The sequence below is a fragment of the Periophthalmus magnuspinnatus genome, chromosome 14, assembly GCF_009829125.3.
Source record: "Periophthalmus magnuspinnatus isolate fPerMag1 chromosome 14, fPerMag1.2.pri, whole genome shotgun sequence".
In the NCBI taxonomy this organism is placed as follows: domain Eukaryota; kingdom Metazoa; phylum Chordata; class Actinopteri; order Gobiiformes; family Gobiidae; genus Periophthalmus; species Periophthalmus magnuspinnatus.
Window position 1 is genome coordinate 9,761,751 of NC_047139.1, and position 18,322 is coordinate 9,780,072.

The 18,322-nt window shown below is 39.1% G+C and overlaps 1 protein-coding gene across 1 annotated transcript; it reads left to right on the top strand.

Moving 5' to 3' along the window:
• Positions 1-5,887: 5,887 nt before the first annotated feature.
• On the top strand, positions 5,888-14,267 carry LOC117381656 (von Willebrand factor A domain-containing protein 7-like). Its single transcript, XM_033978648.2, has 16 exons — positions 5,888-5,910; positions 6,238-6,437; positions 6,500-6,766; positions 6,845-6,938; positions 7,014-7,139; positions 9,150-9,336; positions 9,467-9,636; positions 9,987-10,099; positions 10,192-10,308; positions 10,378-10,587; positions 10,662-10,788; positions 11,093-11,239; positions 11,474-11,566; positions 11,632-11,912; positions 12,032-12,322; positions 13,619-14,267. The coding sequence occupies exons 2-16, from the start codon at positions 6,261-6,263 to the stop codon at positions 14,060-14,062; spliced, it is 2,844 nt and encodes a 947-aa protein (XP_033834539.1). The 5' UTR covers positions 5,888-5,910; positions 6,238-6,260; the 3' UTR covers positions 14,063-14,267.
• Positions 14,268-18,322: the final 4,055 nt, after the last annotated feature.

Sequence of the window (18,322 nt, forward strand, 5' to 3'; positions counted from 1 at the left end):
CATCCATCCATTTTCTTCCGCTTATCCGGGGCCGGGTCGCGGGGGCAGCAGTCTAAGCAGGGACTCCCAAACTTCCCTCACCCCAGACACGTCCTCCAGCTCCTCCGGTGAGATCCCAAGGCGTTCCCAGGCCAGCCGAGAGCCATAGTCCCTCCAGCGTGTCCTGGGTCTTCCCCGGGGCCTCCTCCTGGTAGGACATGCCCAGAACACCTCCCTAGGGAGGCGTCCAGGAGGCATCCTGAGCAGATGCCCGAGCCACCTCAACTGGTTCCTCTCAACGCTCCTCACCCTATCCCTAAGGGTGCGCCCAGCCACTCTGCGGAGGAAGCCCATTTCAGCCGCTTGTATCCGTGATCTTGTCCTTTCGGTCATTACCCAGAGCTCATGACCATAGGTGAGGGTAGGAACGTAGATTGACTGGCAAATCGAGAGCTTCGCCTTCCGGCTCAGCTCCTTCTTCACCACAACGGACCGATACAGCGACCGCATCACTGCAGACGCTGCACCGATCCGCCTGTCAATCTCACGCTCCATCCTTCCCTCACTCGTGAACAAGACCCCGAGATACTTGAACTCCTCCACTTGGGGCAGAGACTCACCACCCACCCGGAGAGGGCAAACCACCTTTTTCCGGTCGAGAACCATGGCCTCGGATTTGGAGGGGTTGATTCTCATCCCAGCCCTTAGCAAAGGGCCCCGGACCCCATACTCCCGGAGCACCCCCCAAAGGACACCACGAGGGACACGGTCGAATGCCTTCTCCAGATCCACAAAACACATGTGGACTGGTTGGGCAAACTCCCACGAACCCTCGAGGACCCGATGGAGAGCATAGAGCTGGTCCAGTGTTCCACGACCAGGACGAAAACCACACTGCTCCTCCTGAATCTGAGGTTCGACTATCGGTCGGATTCTCCTCTCCAGTACCCTGGAATAGACCTTACCGGGAAGGCTGAGGAGTGTGATTCCCCTGTAATTGGAACACACCCTCCGGTCCCCCTTCTTATACAGAGGGACCACCACGCCTGTACTCATCAGCTGCTTCAGGAGTCCCACGAGCCAACAAGACTCGATAGGACTCCTTCAGCTTGACGGCATCCCTTACTTCCGGTGTCCACCACCGGGTTCGGGGATTGCCGCTGCGACAAGCACCACAGACATTACGACCACAGCTACGAGCGGCCGCATTGACAATAGAGGTGGAGAACATGGCCAACTCGGAGCCCATGTCTCCAACCTCCCCCGGGATCAGGGAGAAGTTCTCCCGGAGGTGTGAGTTGAAGACCCCTCTGACAGAAGGCTCTGCCAGGCGTTCCCAATAGACCCTTACAGTGTTTAAAAGTTAACCCATCCATGTCTGCAGCCCAGAATTTATTTTAGATGATGAAACAAAAACAGATTTAAATGAAACAATTACATTTTTTTTTTTAATTTGTATGGTATGGTATGCTTTTATTTGAACAGGGACAGTGCACGACATTACATTGACCTTAAAAGAACAAGAAAGATGTATGGTACCAGGTTATAGCTACTAATTTCCACCCCTAGTCCCTGGACAGGCTGATGTTTAGTAAAAATAAGTTTGGTGTAGATGGATGAAGAAAACATACGTACTTTCAGTAATAGTGTTAGTTATTATGGATTACTTTGGAAAAAACCTTCAGTCAACAAACTTGTCCTTGGCCCTGTATCTGACTTTTTTCCATGAGCAGTACAGAGAAATTCTAAGAGCACGTCTTCAAAAATTAGGTCAAAATAAGTCAGCTGTGTTTGCCTACAAATTCAGAATGATATCTCTATTTTTCATACAGACTGACATCAGTCTGGTCCCCACAGCCTCTGTTGCGTCTCAAGCCCTGTCAAATGTGATCGTAGTCAGATCTTTTTTCAGTGACACATGGGAAGTCCATTGGTGACCTATGATTTAAAAATAAAATCTAATTCATCTAACCTCAGATTAACAGAGCTTACTGCTTTGCTCATTGATTCTGCAGAAATCCACAATGTTTCTTGAGTCCCCTGAGATTTTTTTTTTCCTTTATTATTTGCAATATAGACGGACCAGGCGTGTCCTCAATCGGCTAATCCATCCATCACCAAACTAAAAAGGGGGAGATTCACTGGTGACCAGACACATCTTTGTAAGGTACTGAAGTGTGTATTCAGGATCCCAGGCAACCACTGTGCACTGTCTGCATCTAATTATAAAGCATTTTAATGTTGAATAATCAGGAAGCAGAAAAGTGCTTATAAACTTATTATGGTGAATTAAAAAACAATAATGATAATAAGATTTTTTTTTCTTTCTTCCATTTTTTATGCTTAAGAAATTATGAAAAGCCTCTCTGTAAGTTCTTTGTTTTGTCCATGACAAACAGATTGGCTTTTTTGAATTCAAATATGAATTCAAAAGGCAGGGGCATAATTTGCAATTATGTCCAGTGCAGATGTACACGTTTGCTTCATTGGATCCATTCAAATCCAAAAATGTGTTGTGAAACAATTTTTATTTTTTTTTATTTTTCCAAAAATTTACATTTTGTTTAAAAATGTCCATGACCATGCCCAACATTTTCTTTAAAATGTAATTGATAACCTTTTATTGCATTTGTTTTTGTGGCTTTTGGTCAAGTTTGAAATGTTTTTGATGAAATTGTTGGAGGAGATGTCAAAGATTGACGGTGCCATAATATTATTTTTTGCATGTTCTGACATGACTGTTTTTTGTTGCCAAGTTTCATTTGTCTACGATGAAATTTTTCTCGGCTGGGCACCCATTGGCACAATGTAAATCGATTTTTGAGGTGGTGCTACTGAGCTGTCTTTCAACATTTTTTCAGCTCACTGAGCTCAAATTTTCGATACCACTTAATTGTCTGTACATTATTGTTTACCACTTGATTTTTGGAATGAGTCGCTGACTTTCTGTCATGTTTACACTGTATAGACTAGAGTATTAAGTATTATGTTTACAACTTGGATACCATTCAACTTGACCTGATATCGGCTATGGAAAATCATCAAACAAAATTTATTGCATTGACTGTTCAAAAGGTTTGACCAGTGGGTTGTCATAACTACACAAAATGGACTTTATTAGATTTTATTATTATTTTTAAGATTTTCCTTATTAGGTCCAACATTATACCGTATTTTCCGGACTAAAAGTCAAAAAAAAAATGTCATAGTTTGCCTGGGGGTACAACCTATATGTGAAATTATTAAAATATATAATTTCAGATCTTATTATTATCACAGTGAAAACTGCACAAACTGTTTACATTGATTATACATGCTACAGTTCACTTGTTTGACCACTAAATGGCGCTGGTGTGTTTGTAATACATGTAAAAATATTTACTTAACTCATTTTCTTTTATACATTTCATATTTAATTTCCCCTTATTTATTTCCCCTTCATTTATAAGACCATAAAGATCATAATTTTTAATTTGGAAGAATGTTGTAAATGTTTAGTTTATCATAAGTCTAGTTAAAAGTCACAAAAACTACTTCTTGTTTTCGGGTTCCGCCTTTTACGCTAACGTGAAGTCTTACCCGACAGAGCACTATTTAATAAACAATTGAATAGTAACATATAAAGTTTTTGGTTGACCGGTTTGTTTACTTGCAGGCCAAAGTGGTATGTATATTTTCCAGGGATTCAGATGTGATTTTGTGTGTATTTGTAATATGAGCCAGAGCTTATGTTATATTTTATGTGTTTGCTAGTTCTACGGTGTGAACTGTGATGAAGAAGTAAGACCACAGTAAACATGAAAAGAACTCTGGTGTCTCTCGTGTTTGTGGACAAGCGGACATGTTACGTTAGCGTATCTGATTAACTGTTAGTATATTACATAGACATACCAGACAGTTTGTTGTTTATGTGTTATGTTAGCATGCTGCACTGCTATTCAGCTTGTTGCTGTCTATTTTCTTCTTCTTTTTCTTATTATTATTATAACTTGCCATTAAAGATAAAATGTCTGTTCTTGGTCTTGGATTCTATAACATAAATTTCCCCAAAAATGCAACTTGTTTTTTGTATGTTTTTTTACCTTAATTATTACGCTTTTTTTTGATGGTGCGATGTATACTTCGGAGCAACATATAGTCCGGAAAATACAGTACATGGGTTGTTTTTTTGGTTTTGTCTTTGTTCAGGTTTAACTTTGACCCAGGTTGACTTCTAAATTAGAGGTCCCCAACCTTTTTTGCATCATGCACTGGAATAATGTGGGTTTTATTTTCATGGATCATCATCTACGTGTTGCAGATAAACATAGCAAAAATAAGTTAAATGCATTAAAAATACAACTCACTATACTGGTGAATCAGTGGAAACCCTGCGCTTGTTTCTTCTTTCCTTCTTGTTCACATTTGTTTCTTTCAAAAAGCTCTAAATTCTTATCTTTTAATCCAGGGTGCTTAGTCTCCATGTGCCAAAGCAGTTTTGAAGGTTTCATTGCCTCATTCATTTTTTCCTGCATATTATGCAGAGTGGACTCGGCGCGTGAGAGTATATTAAAAAGTATATAAAAATATCACAATAATATTGTTATCACAATACAAAACATAGTTACTGAATATTATGAATACAATATAATACTGAATATTATTTTGTCATAGCGTGGAACCCTACCAACAATTGTTTGCATGTTTGACAGTGGTTGGGTTGGATAATTAGTTGTTTGTTTTTCCAAAAAATTGACATTTGGTTGAAAAATCAACATGACCACGCCCAAGATTTTATTTAAAATTTAATAACCTTTTAGTACATTTATTTTTTTGTCTTTTTTGGCCAAGTTTTAAGTGTTTTTTGATGAAAACTGTTGGAGGAGTCAAAAGCTTATGATGAGTAATTTTGTCATAGTGGAGCCACTGTTCTCCATGTTGAGAGGAGACAGTTGAGGTTATATTGCCCCGAGTAGGTGCCTGAGCCGGATGTGCTGGAGGGACTATGTCTCTCAGCTGTCCTGGGAATGCCTTGAGGTCCCACCGGAGGAGCTGGAGGAAGTGTCTGGGGTGATTGAGGCCTGGGAGTCCCTGCTTAGACTGCTGCCCCCGCAACCCGGCCCCGGATAAGCGGAAGAAAATGGATGGATGGAAGTTTCATTTGTCTAAGATGACATCTCTCTGGGTCATCCTCATGAAGTTGTTCATAAACAAATTCTTGGTGTCCACTTCTAATATGGAATGGTATGTGTACAGCCGGACCTGATTAACTGACACTTGAGTTTTTGTTTGAGTCTTTCTTTCATCTTCAGTGTTTGATTTTAGATTTACTGTCTATTTTCTATTAAATGAGTCCCTTTTATCTTTTGCTATGGATCACACCTGGACAACTGAGGCTAGGCTGCCATGTTTAGACTGCATAGACTAGAGCAGGGGTGTCAAACTCAAATTCAAGGAGGGCCAAAATTGAAAATTGGGACTAAGTCATGGGCCAAACTAAATATTTACTGAAACATTTTAACAACATCTGCATCTTTTTCAGAAGGTGTGTATTCAATTTGAGTGAGGCGACAGGTAGCAGATGATAATGAGTGTCAACAGAAGTGGTGGGGGCCAGCGCCAACGTATTTGCAAAGCATTCTGGGATTCATAGTAGTAGTAGTGCATGCGCTATACTGGCGCGGCGGCTGGCGGGCCAGCTCAAATACATATTTGATATGATCTTGTGGGCCAAACATAATTATATCAAGAGCCAAATTTGGCCCGTGGGCCTGAGTCATGGATTAGGGTATTAGGTATTATGTTTATAACTTGGATGCCATTCAACTTGACAGAGATGGAAAATCATAAAGCACAATTTACAGTATACACAGCCAGGTTTTGACAACACTGTGTTTGAAGTATAAGTTGGGTTGACTCTGTATAATTCAGTATTACAGATCTACAACTGCTGTAAGTACCAGTCCTTTGTTCTCATTTATTTAACTTGTATAAGTGTTTATATGTTTATTTTCTTTCTGTAACATCAACCTGCAAGAGTCTGTAAATGAAAAGAAAATGGAAAGTACCGTAACCCAAAACTATAATCAAGATTTAGTAATTATTTACTGCCATAGCTGTTGATGATTGAGTGAAAAGTTTATCAATTATGTAAAATTCAATATATATATATTTTTTAATCAAAGTGAAAGGTACTCAATATTATCTCACTCAATTGAAATATTTCATATCACCCACAGGTTATTGCATGTGTATCATAATCTGATGATATTTTGACAGAATCAGAAGTACTAAGTGAAAAGATGTCTGGCTTGTTCCTACTGACACTCATGTCCCTACTCTCTGGAGTAACTGCTTTTAAAATCATAAAGAGCCCATTGTGGAGTCATCAGGAGATCACAGAGAGAGCCATCCTAAATGTCACTACACATGCCTGTCGTGCTGTGGCTGAAGCTGAAGGCTTGGACTTCACTTTTCCTGTAAGATTTCCATGTTAACTAAATTAACCCATGACAAAATTAACTCAAATGTTTTGTCACAGGCATCGTTCACCATAGAAATGGTGGCTGAAGCATGTGCGGCGCGTGAAGCAGCAAAGAGCTTTGGCAAAAACATACGTACCATTAAAGACAAAAATGCAGCAGTGGATGTCAAGTTACTATCCTCAAGGCGACATTTTGATGATGAAACATTTAAGGAAGGAAAGAAGCTAATCACAGACGGATTAGACGCTGTGAAGTCCAGCATCAAGAAAGATAATATGAAGTTTGCAAGATCAAAAATTGGAGAAATATTACATACTTTACAGGTGATGGTGTGGTTTTCAGATTAGCGTTGCTTTTTAAGTAAATCATAACCTAACATGTTAAATTATGAAATTATTTAGGATTTCTACAGTCACAGCAACTGGATAGAAATGGGAAATGACAAGCCAAACTCTAACGTGACCAGCAAACTGGACAGTATTGGTAAAATAGCAGGTAAAGAAACATATGATTTAAAGAAAAGAGTATTTCTAAACTATAAATAATTTTTAATATGACAATCTCCTTAAGATAAAAAAAGGCCAACCTGTCGCAACTGTGACGGAGATGATTGCACAAACAATATTTTAGAAGATATCCTTGAAGAGAAACTCCTGACCTCAGGGTATTTCTCTTTGATTCCCTTCAAACCATCAGGTAGGCAAACATAATTTTTGAGTTAAGAATGTCCTTTCCATTATTTTTGGGATGTATGATTATCATTAAGACCACTGTTCCCTCTAAGCTGAGCGCGTGCGCAATTGAGCATTGCTGACACGGTCTCCGCGCACAAAAAAATCGGACCGGAGTTGAAAATAAAATAAACACACAACAATTCATTCTGCGCTATTTTTCAACGTGAGTCAGTGAGTGTGACCGGCGACGAGCTGCTCCAGACAATTATGTGATTCACATACGTATTTGCGTAGCTTATAAACGTCAGGCGTCCTCATGCGCCGCTACCAGAGTTATAGCCGATGTGGCCGATGTGGAGTGAAAACTCTCTAATGATGCTAAGTGCCGCTTAACCCCTTAACGTCCCGACGGCCCGCCCTCGGGCGCACTGTTATGCACTGTTTTGTAGCAGTTTTGCGTTTTAAACATGACGAAACGGACAAAACAAAGGAAGTACGCGACCGAGGACACTGTGGATGTTTGTACAAGTTAAACTAGAGGCATCTCGGACCCGGAGCGGTTCGTGGAACCGAGTGAAGATCTCATGGTGGACTGAGGAGTAGAGGACCTTATGATTTGATGGACTGGATGCTGTTCCTGATCGGTAAGCATGGTTTATTCTGCTATTGCCTTAATTGTGGGTCAAATGTGTATTATGTGTAATTATTAGCATTAGCTAATGCCAATCTGCGCCCCCCCTCTGACCACCAATCTGGCAAGGCAAGGCAAGGCAAGTTTATTTGTATAGCACAATTCGTACACAAGGTAATTCAAAGTGCTTTACAGAATAAGAAAGACATTAAAATCACACAAATCAAAACATAAATAATCACCCAATCATCACGCACACGCCACTTGGGTGAAGTGTCTTGCCTAAGGACACAATGACAGAAGTTGGTCCGAGCGGGACTCGTTCCTCCAACCTCTGTCACAGAATGACTGTCACACTGTCACATGTACAGTGTATTTTTAGTTTCCAGTGTGTGTTTGTTCACTGTTTGCAGTGTGTGGTTTGTAAATATATATTTATTTTGACTCATACCACTTGTTTGAATATGTTTTATATACAAATATAAATTTATATTGTGTTTTGATATGATATGTAAATGTACAGTAATAGAGCAGCTGGGTGTGCAGATACAGATTCCTCTCAGTGTGTATTGGTCATTGACTGTCACTAGTTTATGAGTTGTAAAAATCAAATGATCGTGTCATATACTGAAAAAGAGTTAACGGACTGTCTCCCAGACCACAGTAGGACAATCTCACTCAGTGCACAGCAAAAGCTTCACACAGTGGCTTATACTCATAATACAAGTCAGAGCTTTATCATAAAAATGTCAAGTGTGTTTTCAACATTGGAGTTTACAGTTGTCTTGGTTTGGTTGGAAGCTCATGTTTTGCCATAGTTAAAATTAAATATTTATACTTCCAATAGCATTAACATACTACACAGGTCATGAGCAAGATTTTTGTCATTTTCATTGTATAAGTGGCTAAAGCACTTAATTAAAAGTCTTATAACAGAAATGTAAATGCGGTAATTTGATTCTTTTAATAAACCATTTAACTTGGATGGATGCGATGCAGCATGACCACAGTGCGCACGTCTGATGTCGCTCACAGTGGTCCATGGGACCGCTCAGGGAGTTTGTGTGTTTGCTCAGACTTGTGAAAAATTAGAGGGAACGTTGATTTTGATGAATATAATATATAATGATGATGATGATGACCATGATGATGATGATGATAATCACGACAACAATGATGGAGTTGACAACGATGACAATGACTACGACAGTGATGAAGACGGCGATGAGAACAATGGCAACAATATTGACGACAATGACGAAGATGATGATGACAATGACAATGTTGGTGAAGACAACGATGATGAAGACAACAATAACAATAAAGACACGATAACGATGATGGTAATCATTATAATTGTTATTACACAATAACAAAGCTCATTTGTTTTGTCAATCGCAGGAAAATGCAGCCATGGTAATTTTCCAGATGCATCAGCATTGCGAACACCTAAAGGTGGAATAAACAAGGACTCTTTGACCTCGAGTCATGGACACCTGCACAATCAGGCCGCTACTGTCGCTGTAGATGCCACATTTGAGCTGCTGAACGATGTGCGCAGTGCAGCAGGGGATAAAGAATTTTTACGGTACAGTATCTACCAAATCAAGTTTGTTGGCATAAAAAAGTCACATGTCATTAGTACCAAAACATAAAGTTGCCGAAATCTAAATATATTAATCATTTGATATTAGTATATTATTTGTTCCTGTCTATAGAATGTTGGGGCTTATCCCTGGAAGACCCCTGTGTTTTGTGATTGACACAACAGGAAGTATGCGTGATGATATTGCAGCAGTGAAAGAAGTCACTTCAGAAATAATAAACAAAAGAGTTGGGACAAAGAATGAGCCTTCACTTTATATTCTCGTGCCTTTTAATGACCCAGGTAAATATAACTGACTTGCTTTTTTTTAAGAATAAGTGACCACAGTCATTCTACTTGACATTAAAACAAAACTAATACACACCACTTGCTTATAGAACGAAGTGTACCCTAACTACCCTAAAATGCAAACTGTCACCGAAGTAATATTTTGCATGATCATGACCCTGAACCATCTTGTGCCTACTATGGTTAATGACTGTGGTTAGCAGAGAGAGCGGCCCAATCACTTTAAAGATTTTGTCCAGTTGACAAACTTTAACCATCTTTTGCTACCCGGAAAAACTGAGGAAATACACAGACATCCTTAACCGTGGGAATTACAGTTGTTCTTTGTTATTCTGTCATTTTAGATTTTGGTCCACTTATGAGGACTACAGATGCTAATGAATTCAAGAAGGCCATTAATGCACTGACTCCGAATGGTGGAGGCGATTCACCTGAAATGTCTCTCTCTGGATTGCTGGTGAGGTCTATTTTCTTTGATGCCTCACATATTAAAAGTGGTTTACAATAAATCTAAAAGAAACATAACAATAATTACTCTTGTGTATACAGCTGGGCCTAACAGGTGCCCCCTTAGACTCTGAGATTTACCTCTTCACTGATGCTGCAGCAAAAGACTCTCACCTGAAAAGTACAGTGGCTGCACTGATAGAAAAGACAGGGTCTGTGGTAAGTGTTTTAACTAATTCTTGTTCAAATACCATTTGATGTCAAAAGTAAACTTATTGTTGTTTTTAGGTCAATTTTATGATAACTAGTTTTTCAAGTTTACGTCGACGTAGATCAAACAGTGGAAATCAGCAGCAGATCGCTCCTCGAATGGCAGTTACAGAATTCCAAGTGTACAAGGACCTGGCTGCTGCTTCAGGAGGTCAGAGTGTGGAAGTGTCAAAAAAACAGCTTCTGGAGGCCATCAATGTTGTTTTGGAGACTTCAACCTCAAGTGTGGTATGGTAAAAAAGAATAACTTTCTTTGCAATGACTGAAACACCAATTAAACAAAATATTGTCCACTCTCCAAGGTGACCCTTGTGGTCAGGAACTCAAGAAAGTCAGAAAACGTCACTTTCACAGTGGATGAAAGACTGACAGACCTCACCATCTACATAACTGGGACCAACAAAGACTTCATTCTCATCAGCCCCACAGGTGATTTCTATTTTCATTTAAAAGGACGTTCATTCTGGAGGTACATGGCAATTCTTTTCTTTAATGATCATCAACAGTTTCTCAAACACCTCCTGCTCATTGAAATCTAATATGTCTTCTATTGTATTGACACAATTGCTCAAGTATGACCTCAGTGGCCCTTTGAATATTACAGAAGGAGAATTTGATATAGAAAAAGTCAATACAAAAACTGGTATAATCAATAAGAACAAACAAACCATCAGTTATACAAGCACTACTTGAATGTCCTCTAAACCACTTTTTGTCCCCTGTTGGGTCTCAGGTGTGGCTCAGGAGAGCACTACCACAAATGGATCTCTCTTCACTTCAGTGGTTGTTGGAAACCTCCAAGCTTTAATGTTGAAAACAGAAGGGGGACTGTGGGAAATTAGGATGGTTTCGACAAACCCCTACTCTCTGAAGATCACAGGTATGAACAGAGACATGATTGTAAATGTTGTGGTTGATGAGGTCTGTGCATTGCTCAGGATTTTTTTGGTGTTGTGATGCATATATACAACACAATACCTGGTTTAAAATACCAATATCAGGACCCATATGTCAAACAAGCAATATCCAGTCCTCACACAACAAAAGTATTAAATGATTTTAATTGGATGCTATTGTTAACTATGTCATATTTCATTTATTTTTTTTATTTTAGCCAAGAGTCCCATAGACTTTTTCTTCAGCTTTATGCAGCCAATAGAAGGCCCTTTTGAGGGATACATTGCAATTGAAAATCGTCCAAAAGCAGGTAAAGATGTAGGTGCTGGTGATGAGTACATATAGAGTAATGCATGCTTTGAACTTTTGGCGTAGGAGCGAATGGCACCATGATGGTAAAACTAATTGGGAGTGACATGGCCAATGTGACAGAAGTATATCTTGTTTACTCATCCGGGTCTGGAAAAGTTAAAGGCACAGTCTCCAGTCAGGGCAATGGAGAATACTTAGTCCAGTTTGACACAATCCCCTCCGAGGAGTTCACTGTGGTTGTAAAGGGGCAAAACGGCAAAATTTCAAGCAAATCAATTCAACCAGCGACTTTCCAGCGACAGTCGTCTACCAGCATCAAACCCTCCTCTGTCTCGGTCACTATTGTGAGTATCTACTAAAATACCAATGCAACTTTTAATAGTGCAAAGCAATTATGTGTGAAAATGGTACTAGAGTATAATGGGGTAATACAGTCAGTTTAATGTGATTTCTTCTTTTTTAGGATGACGAAAATGACATCATTGAACCAGGTGCAACTTTGTCTATGAATTTTACTGTCTCCTCCAATGGTTCAGGAGGAACATTTAGCATCAGAGCAACTAACGACCAAAGCTTCAGTCTATCTTTTCCCCAGACTTTGGAGGTGGTGAGCGGCAGCAGCACTGTTGGCACACTGCAGCTATCAGTCCCCACTGACGCTGAGTCTGGTACTGAAGTCACACTGACAGTAGAGGCTGAGGCACCAGATGGAGACGTGAACTATGGGGTGTTAATGGTCACTGTCCTGAAAGAGGTAAATACTAACTAGAATCTATGGTAAAACAATGCAGGAAAAATAAACTTTACATTTAAAGTTCCTATAATACATTAAATGGACTAACTATTATTATTCTGTTTACATCTACATTCAAAATGCTCTTTTCCACCTTGTGGTGTCATGTAATGGTAATGGTAGTTTTTAAATTAACAGCTATCCTTTAATATTCCAGAGCCAAAATCATCCAAATGATTTTATTGAAGATATACACAGTGGAACACTTCCTGTATTGCCGCATGACATCACAAGGTGGACTAGAGTGTTTTCCATTTCAAAGAAGACAGCCTGAATATACAGGATTTGTGACTTACATATTTCAGAATGAAATTTTAAAAAAAAACAACTCCAGAAATATAACATAGATCAGAAAACATAATAATATGAGCCCTTTAAGGTAATTGATATCAGATGACATTGCAACATTTTATGGGCTAATGATTTTTAATTAAAATGGGGGAACAGGATGTCACTGTTGGGTTTGGGAGTACATCACAATATTCTATAGACTCATAATATTTCATATAGATGAGGGCAACTAAAATTAATATAGTTAAAATGTAGTCTTTTGTTGAACTATAGCAAGTTCTTGGTTGTAGTCACTAATAGGAATGATCTAGTTCAACATTTGTGAATATTACTTATGAAAATATAATGTAAGAGGAGAATCTGGCCCTTGCCCCCTTCTCATAATATGACATCATGACCTTTTAGAATCTGAATACCACCAATTAGGCCTACACAATATATTCAGAAAATATATAGTCACAATATTGGCTGACATAATAATCAATATCGCAACAACACAAAGTTCTTAATTTTATAGAAACGGACTGAATATGGACTGTATTCAAGGTTTTTCCTTATTAGGTACAACATTATACTTGGGTTGTGTTTGGCTTTGTCTTTGTTCAGTTTTTAGTTTGATCCAGTTTAACTACCATTAAAAATTAAAAAAAAAACTTAACATTTTTTTGTTTTAAATTAATTGAACTTATTGCTCCAAAGATTATCTAAAAATATGACAATATTGTTGTTATCACAATACAAAACATAGTCATTGAATATTATGCATTATTCTGTCATATCGTGGAGCCCTATCACAAATTGTTTGCATGTTGACAGTGGCTGAGTTGGATAAAAATGTCATGATAGTGGACCTGCTATTGTTGGAATCTGGTTCACATTATACGATCAGATTCCACAACCATCAGACATGACCTCATTTTATAATCTGAAAACTACCAATATTCAGGCATTTTTCTACTTCTCCAGGTGACGGATGTGACTCGTCCTGTTTGTGAGCTGCTCAGTTTACAGGACAATTGCACAGAAACCTGCGGTAACTCCACCTGGCAGCTCTCCGTTCGGTTGAGTGATGGGGTAAATGGCACCGGTATCGTCAGAGTGTATCACAGACAAGGCAACGGCACGCTCAACACAACTGTAGATGCCAACGACACCGTGGCGTCCTATGAAGCTTCCTGCTGTTCTCCTACAGTAGAGATAATTGTTGTAGATGCTGTAGGTAACGTAGGTTCCTGTTCGTTCACAACTCGAGTGGCAAGCAGCGCCATGACAACAGCAAAACCAACAGATGCACCAACTACCACACCAAACAGCAGTACTACAGTTGGTGCATTGTCTGTGGCGCCAAAAGTCAACCAGTCCTTTCTCCTTTGTTTCTTCATTACCCTACTTGCTGTTCAACATAAGTAAAAAAAAGATTCTTTAAGATATGAAATAATTTAATGCTTATAATCAGAAAGAATTATATGATATCACCCTTGTATTATTTTATGCTAAATGTGAAACCACCTATTAATGATTAAGTTAATATATAACCAATGTCATTAAACTATTATTATGAAACTTGTTTAAAATCGCACCATCTTTTAATAAAAACAGGATGTTCATAAATGTTACATAAACTTTATTTCATTTAAATTCGTAGTGCTTTTTGGTTTAATAAATGATAAAATGTAACTATCCAGATTTAACTATGCAAACATGTAAGCACCTCCCATTGGAAAACAGTATCTCTGTCCCATTTTGCACATAATGTTTTTAAACATTTAATAGTTATTCACTGAGAAATTAGGTAAGTCATGCCTACAGAGATTAAGTTTTTAGTGAGTATTCTCACACATCTTCACGTGAAGGAGTGTGCGAGACATATCAGCACACATATTATGAGGTAATGTTGTGTATGCCCTCCTTGATTTGAAACACAACAAAACACTACAATACAAAACTGAACCTGCAGGGGGCACTATTAACTGTGTCCTCCTCTGATATGAGTTTTTTTCAGGTTTGAAGTACCTTAACCTGAGAACACATCATATTATAGATGGCTTTTTTGGGTTTACTGTAAATTGCAAACTATCTCTATTTCTCCCTATAACAGTTAATCCACCCAAGTTTACCTAAAAAATAACAAAGGTGTAACAATGAGTAGATTCTACACATTTTTATCATCTATTTACATCAGGTCATGGTAAATAGTTACATTTTATACAGCACTTTTTTACCTTCAAGGCTTTTTCTGTTAGAAATCATTAGCCCATACACGCGCACACACACACACATACACAATGACAGTATGTGGGCGCTGGGATCGAACCTCCAGTTTGTGGGTCAGAGGATGAACACTCTGAGCCATCTTTTTCATGAAATCATGGTACATGATTTGATTTCTTACAGAGAACAAAACAAATAGAGAGAATCCGCTGCGTCTTGGGGAGTGCACAAGTTTGTCCCAGATTTGGTAGCACAGGGTGATATAGGTGATATGCGCTGCTTCCCTGGCTCAATCCAGAGAAAGTGTGACATAAAAACCCATGTCCTATTATGATGAGCAGTGGCGGAATGGGATCTTGGCTCAACTCAAGTTGAGAACACATATTCAATTAAAAGATACATTTAAAACTGAATTTTATGTCCACCAAATGTGACCAGGAATCAAAGATCATTGATTGCCCTGCTTCAAGAGGAATACTTCCCCTGGCCTTAGAAATTGGGAGATTTTCTCAAACCCCTGAAGAGGAAAGACTAAGTGTTTTGTGTGAGTTGGTGAAAAATGGAAAGTGAAGCAAATCTTTTCTTGTATTGTCCTTTTTATGATGGCCTGATATATTCTGTTGTAATGATGACATCAAGATTAAATGTTTGTTTCATTCTAATGTTATCATATTTTCCGGACTATAAATTGCACTTTTTTCATTGTTTGGCCTGAGGCGCGACTTATGCTCAGATGTGACTTATCAAAATATATAGTTTCTCATCTTCGTTATTGTCACAGTGACAACTGTGGTATGGCAGTACGGCAGCCACGTGGAAGCAGTGCTTCATCTACTTCCGGAGCAGACGGAGTTGTTCAGAAGCGACACAGAGGATGAAGAATTCAACAGATTTAGTGATTTGGAGTGAGATTAAGAGTAAACTTGTTAGCTTGTTTTTTTATTCTTTAGTTATCTGATTAACTGTTAATATCTTACTTTAACATATTAGACATGTATTCAGTTCACTGTCTATGCTTCATGTAGATGAATAAATATGTGTTGTGTAACGGTTGATTATACATTATGCACTATTTAAGAAATGATTGAAAAGTAAAATATAAAAATTTGGGTTCACCAGTTTGTGAACCGGTGTGAACAGGCTATAGTGGTATGTATATTTTCCATGCATTCAGATGCAATTTTGTATGTATATGTAATATGAGAAAGAGCTTATGCTATATTTTATGTGTTTGCTAGTTCTACGGTGTGAATTGTGACCACAGTAAACATCGCTGAAAAGAACTCTTGTGTCTCTCGTGTTGCTAATGTTACATTAGCGTAGTTATCTGATTAACTGTTAATATCTTACATTAAGATACCAGACACATATTCAGTTTGTTGTCTATGTGTTACGTTAGCGTGCTGTACTGCTATTCAGCCTGTTGTTCTCTATTTTAGTGTTATTATTATAACTTGTCTTTAAAGTCTGTTCTTGGTCTCAGATTTTGTCAAATAAATTTCCCCAAAAATGCGACTTATAGCCCTAACCCTTATATATGTTTTTTTCTTCATTATTACGCTTTTTTTTTTCCTGGTGCGACTTATACTGCAACGTACAGTTCGGAAAATACGGTAATTGTCTTATCTATTGTTAAGTGTCTAGTCTAATCTTTAGTCTCTAGTCTAATGTTAAGTTGGCATAATTTCTCTGCAAAGCCTGGGGGAAAATGGCAGTCTAGTTTGTTTAAATGAATCAGTTTGTGTTTTTAACACATGTCTGGCAACTGGTCTGTTGTGTTTTGTTAAGGCAATGTGTCCCGAATATATGAGAGCGGTACTTACATATAAACAGTAATTAAAGGCACCAAAAATAAAACAGGTGTGATGTAATAATTACACGTTTTCCAAGAACATTCAAGTGCACCACAAGTACAACACCCAACAAAGACTGCAGACAAGGCCATACCAGCTTGTCAAAATCTGATCTCAGAAGCTACGCAGAGCTGGGTGTGGTTAATGCTTGGATGGGAGACTGCTGAGAATACCAGGTGCCACAGCAGGGCGCCTGTGACAAAGACTGTTGATGTGTCCTTAGACAAGTCACTTCACCCACACTGCCTAGTATGAAAGGTGTGTGTGGCGGAGGTCAAACGAGCCGATGGTGCAGATTGGTAACCTCATTTCCTGATATATATATATATATATATATATATATATATATATATATATATATATATATATATATATTACATACATATACATACACACACACATAAAAAAAATAAATAAAAAATCTAAAAATCCCCCTCCGCGGGTGGTCTCATCCCCTCTTTTCCACGCTCGGGACCTCTACCAGAGGCCTGGGAGCTTGAGGGTACTGCGCAGTAGCTTTGCTGTTCCTAGTACTGCACTTTTCTGGACTTAGATGTCTGATGTTTTTCCTGAGATCTGCTGTAGCCACTCCTCCAGTTTGGGGGTCACTGCCCCGAGTGCTCCAATGACCTTCGAGGCCTTCTCCAGCTCTTCTTTGAGTCCCTGGTATTTCTCTAGTTTCTCATGTTCCTTTTTCCTGATGTTCCCATCACTTATACTTGGTACAAGAATAGCACTCATCAGAGATGCAGCCAGAAGGCCCATTGTGACTCTGGAAGAGCTGCAGAGATCCACAGCTCAGGTGGGAGAATCTGTTCACAGGACTATTAATACTATTAAGTATTAATAGTGCACTACACAAATCTGGTCTTTATGGAAGAGTGGCAAGAAGAAAGCCATTGTTGAAAACCATCCACAAGAAGTGTCATTTACAGTTCAGTAGAAGTCATCTGGAGGACACAGCAATGTGGCAGAAGGTGTTCTGGCCACTGATTTGCCAGGAAGAAAAACATCAGACATCTCAGTACAGAAAAGTGCAGTACTAGGAACAGCAAAGATACTGCGCAGAACGAGAGAGAGAGAGAGAGAGAGAGAGAGAGAGAGAGAGAAGAGAGAGAGAGAGAGAAGAGAAGAGCGAGATAAACTGGCACAGACGTCCGTAAGTATCACGCTGAGCGAGGCAGTGACTGACCTGAAAGATAAGATAATGGCCTGATTGAACACAAGGCAACCCTGACACCACTTGCAGAGACAAAGTGAAGTACCATCTGAAAGTCTCCTAGAAGATGTGAATGCAACACTGAAAGCGATCCCTACCTCAACCATCACAGAAACCAATGAGCAGATATACACTTCAGCAGCAGTGATCCTAGAGATGCTTGGCTATAAGAGCAACCACGGGAGCCATGAGAAACAATACCCACCATGGAAACGATGGTTAGAGGCTAAAGTCAAGGCAGCGCGGAGAGATTTGAGCGACCTGTCAGAAGCCCGGAGAGGTGCGATGAAAAAACAAGTACCCAAGAGGTACAGCCAGATGCCCATATCTGAAGCACTGGAAACTGCCAAACAAAGGCTCCAAGGCTTGGCCAGCTGCCTAAAGAGG

Coding starts and splice junctions, on each gene's coding strand:
- LOC117381656 (XM_033978648.2), top strand. CDS start 6,261: ATGTCTGGCTTGTTCCTACTGACACTCATGTCCCTACTCTCTGGAGTA. Junction 9,637..9,986: donor CGTGCCTTTTAATGACCCAG/GTAAATATAACT, acceptor CTGTCATTTTAG/ATTTTGGTCCACTTATGAGG. Junction 12,323..13,618: donor TGGTCACTGTCCTGAAAGAG/GTAAATACTAAC, acceptor CTACTTCTCCAG/GTGACGGATGTGACTCGTCC.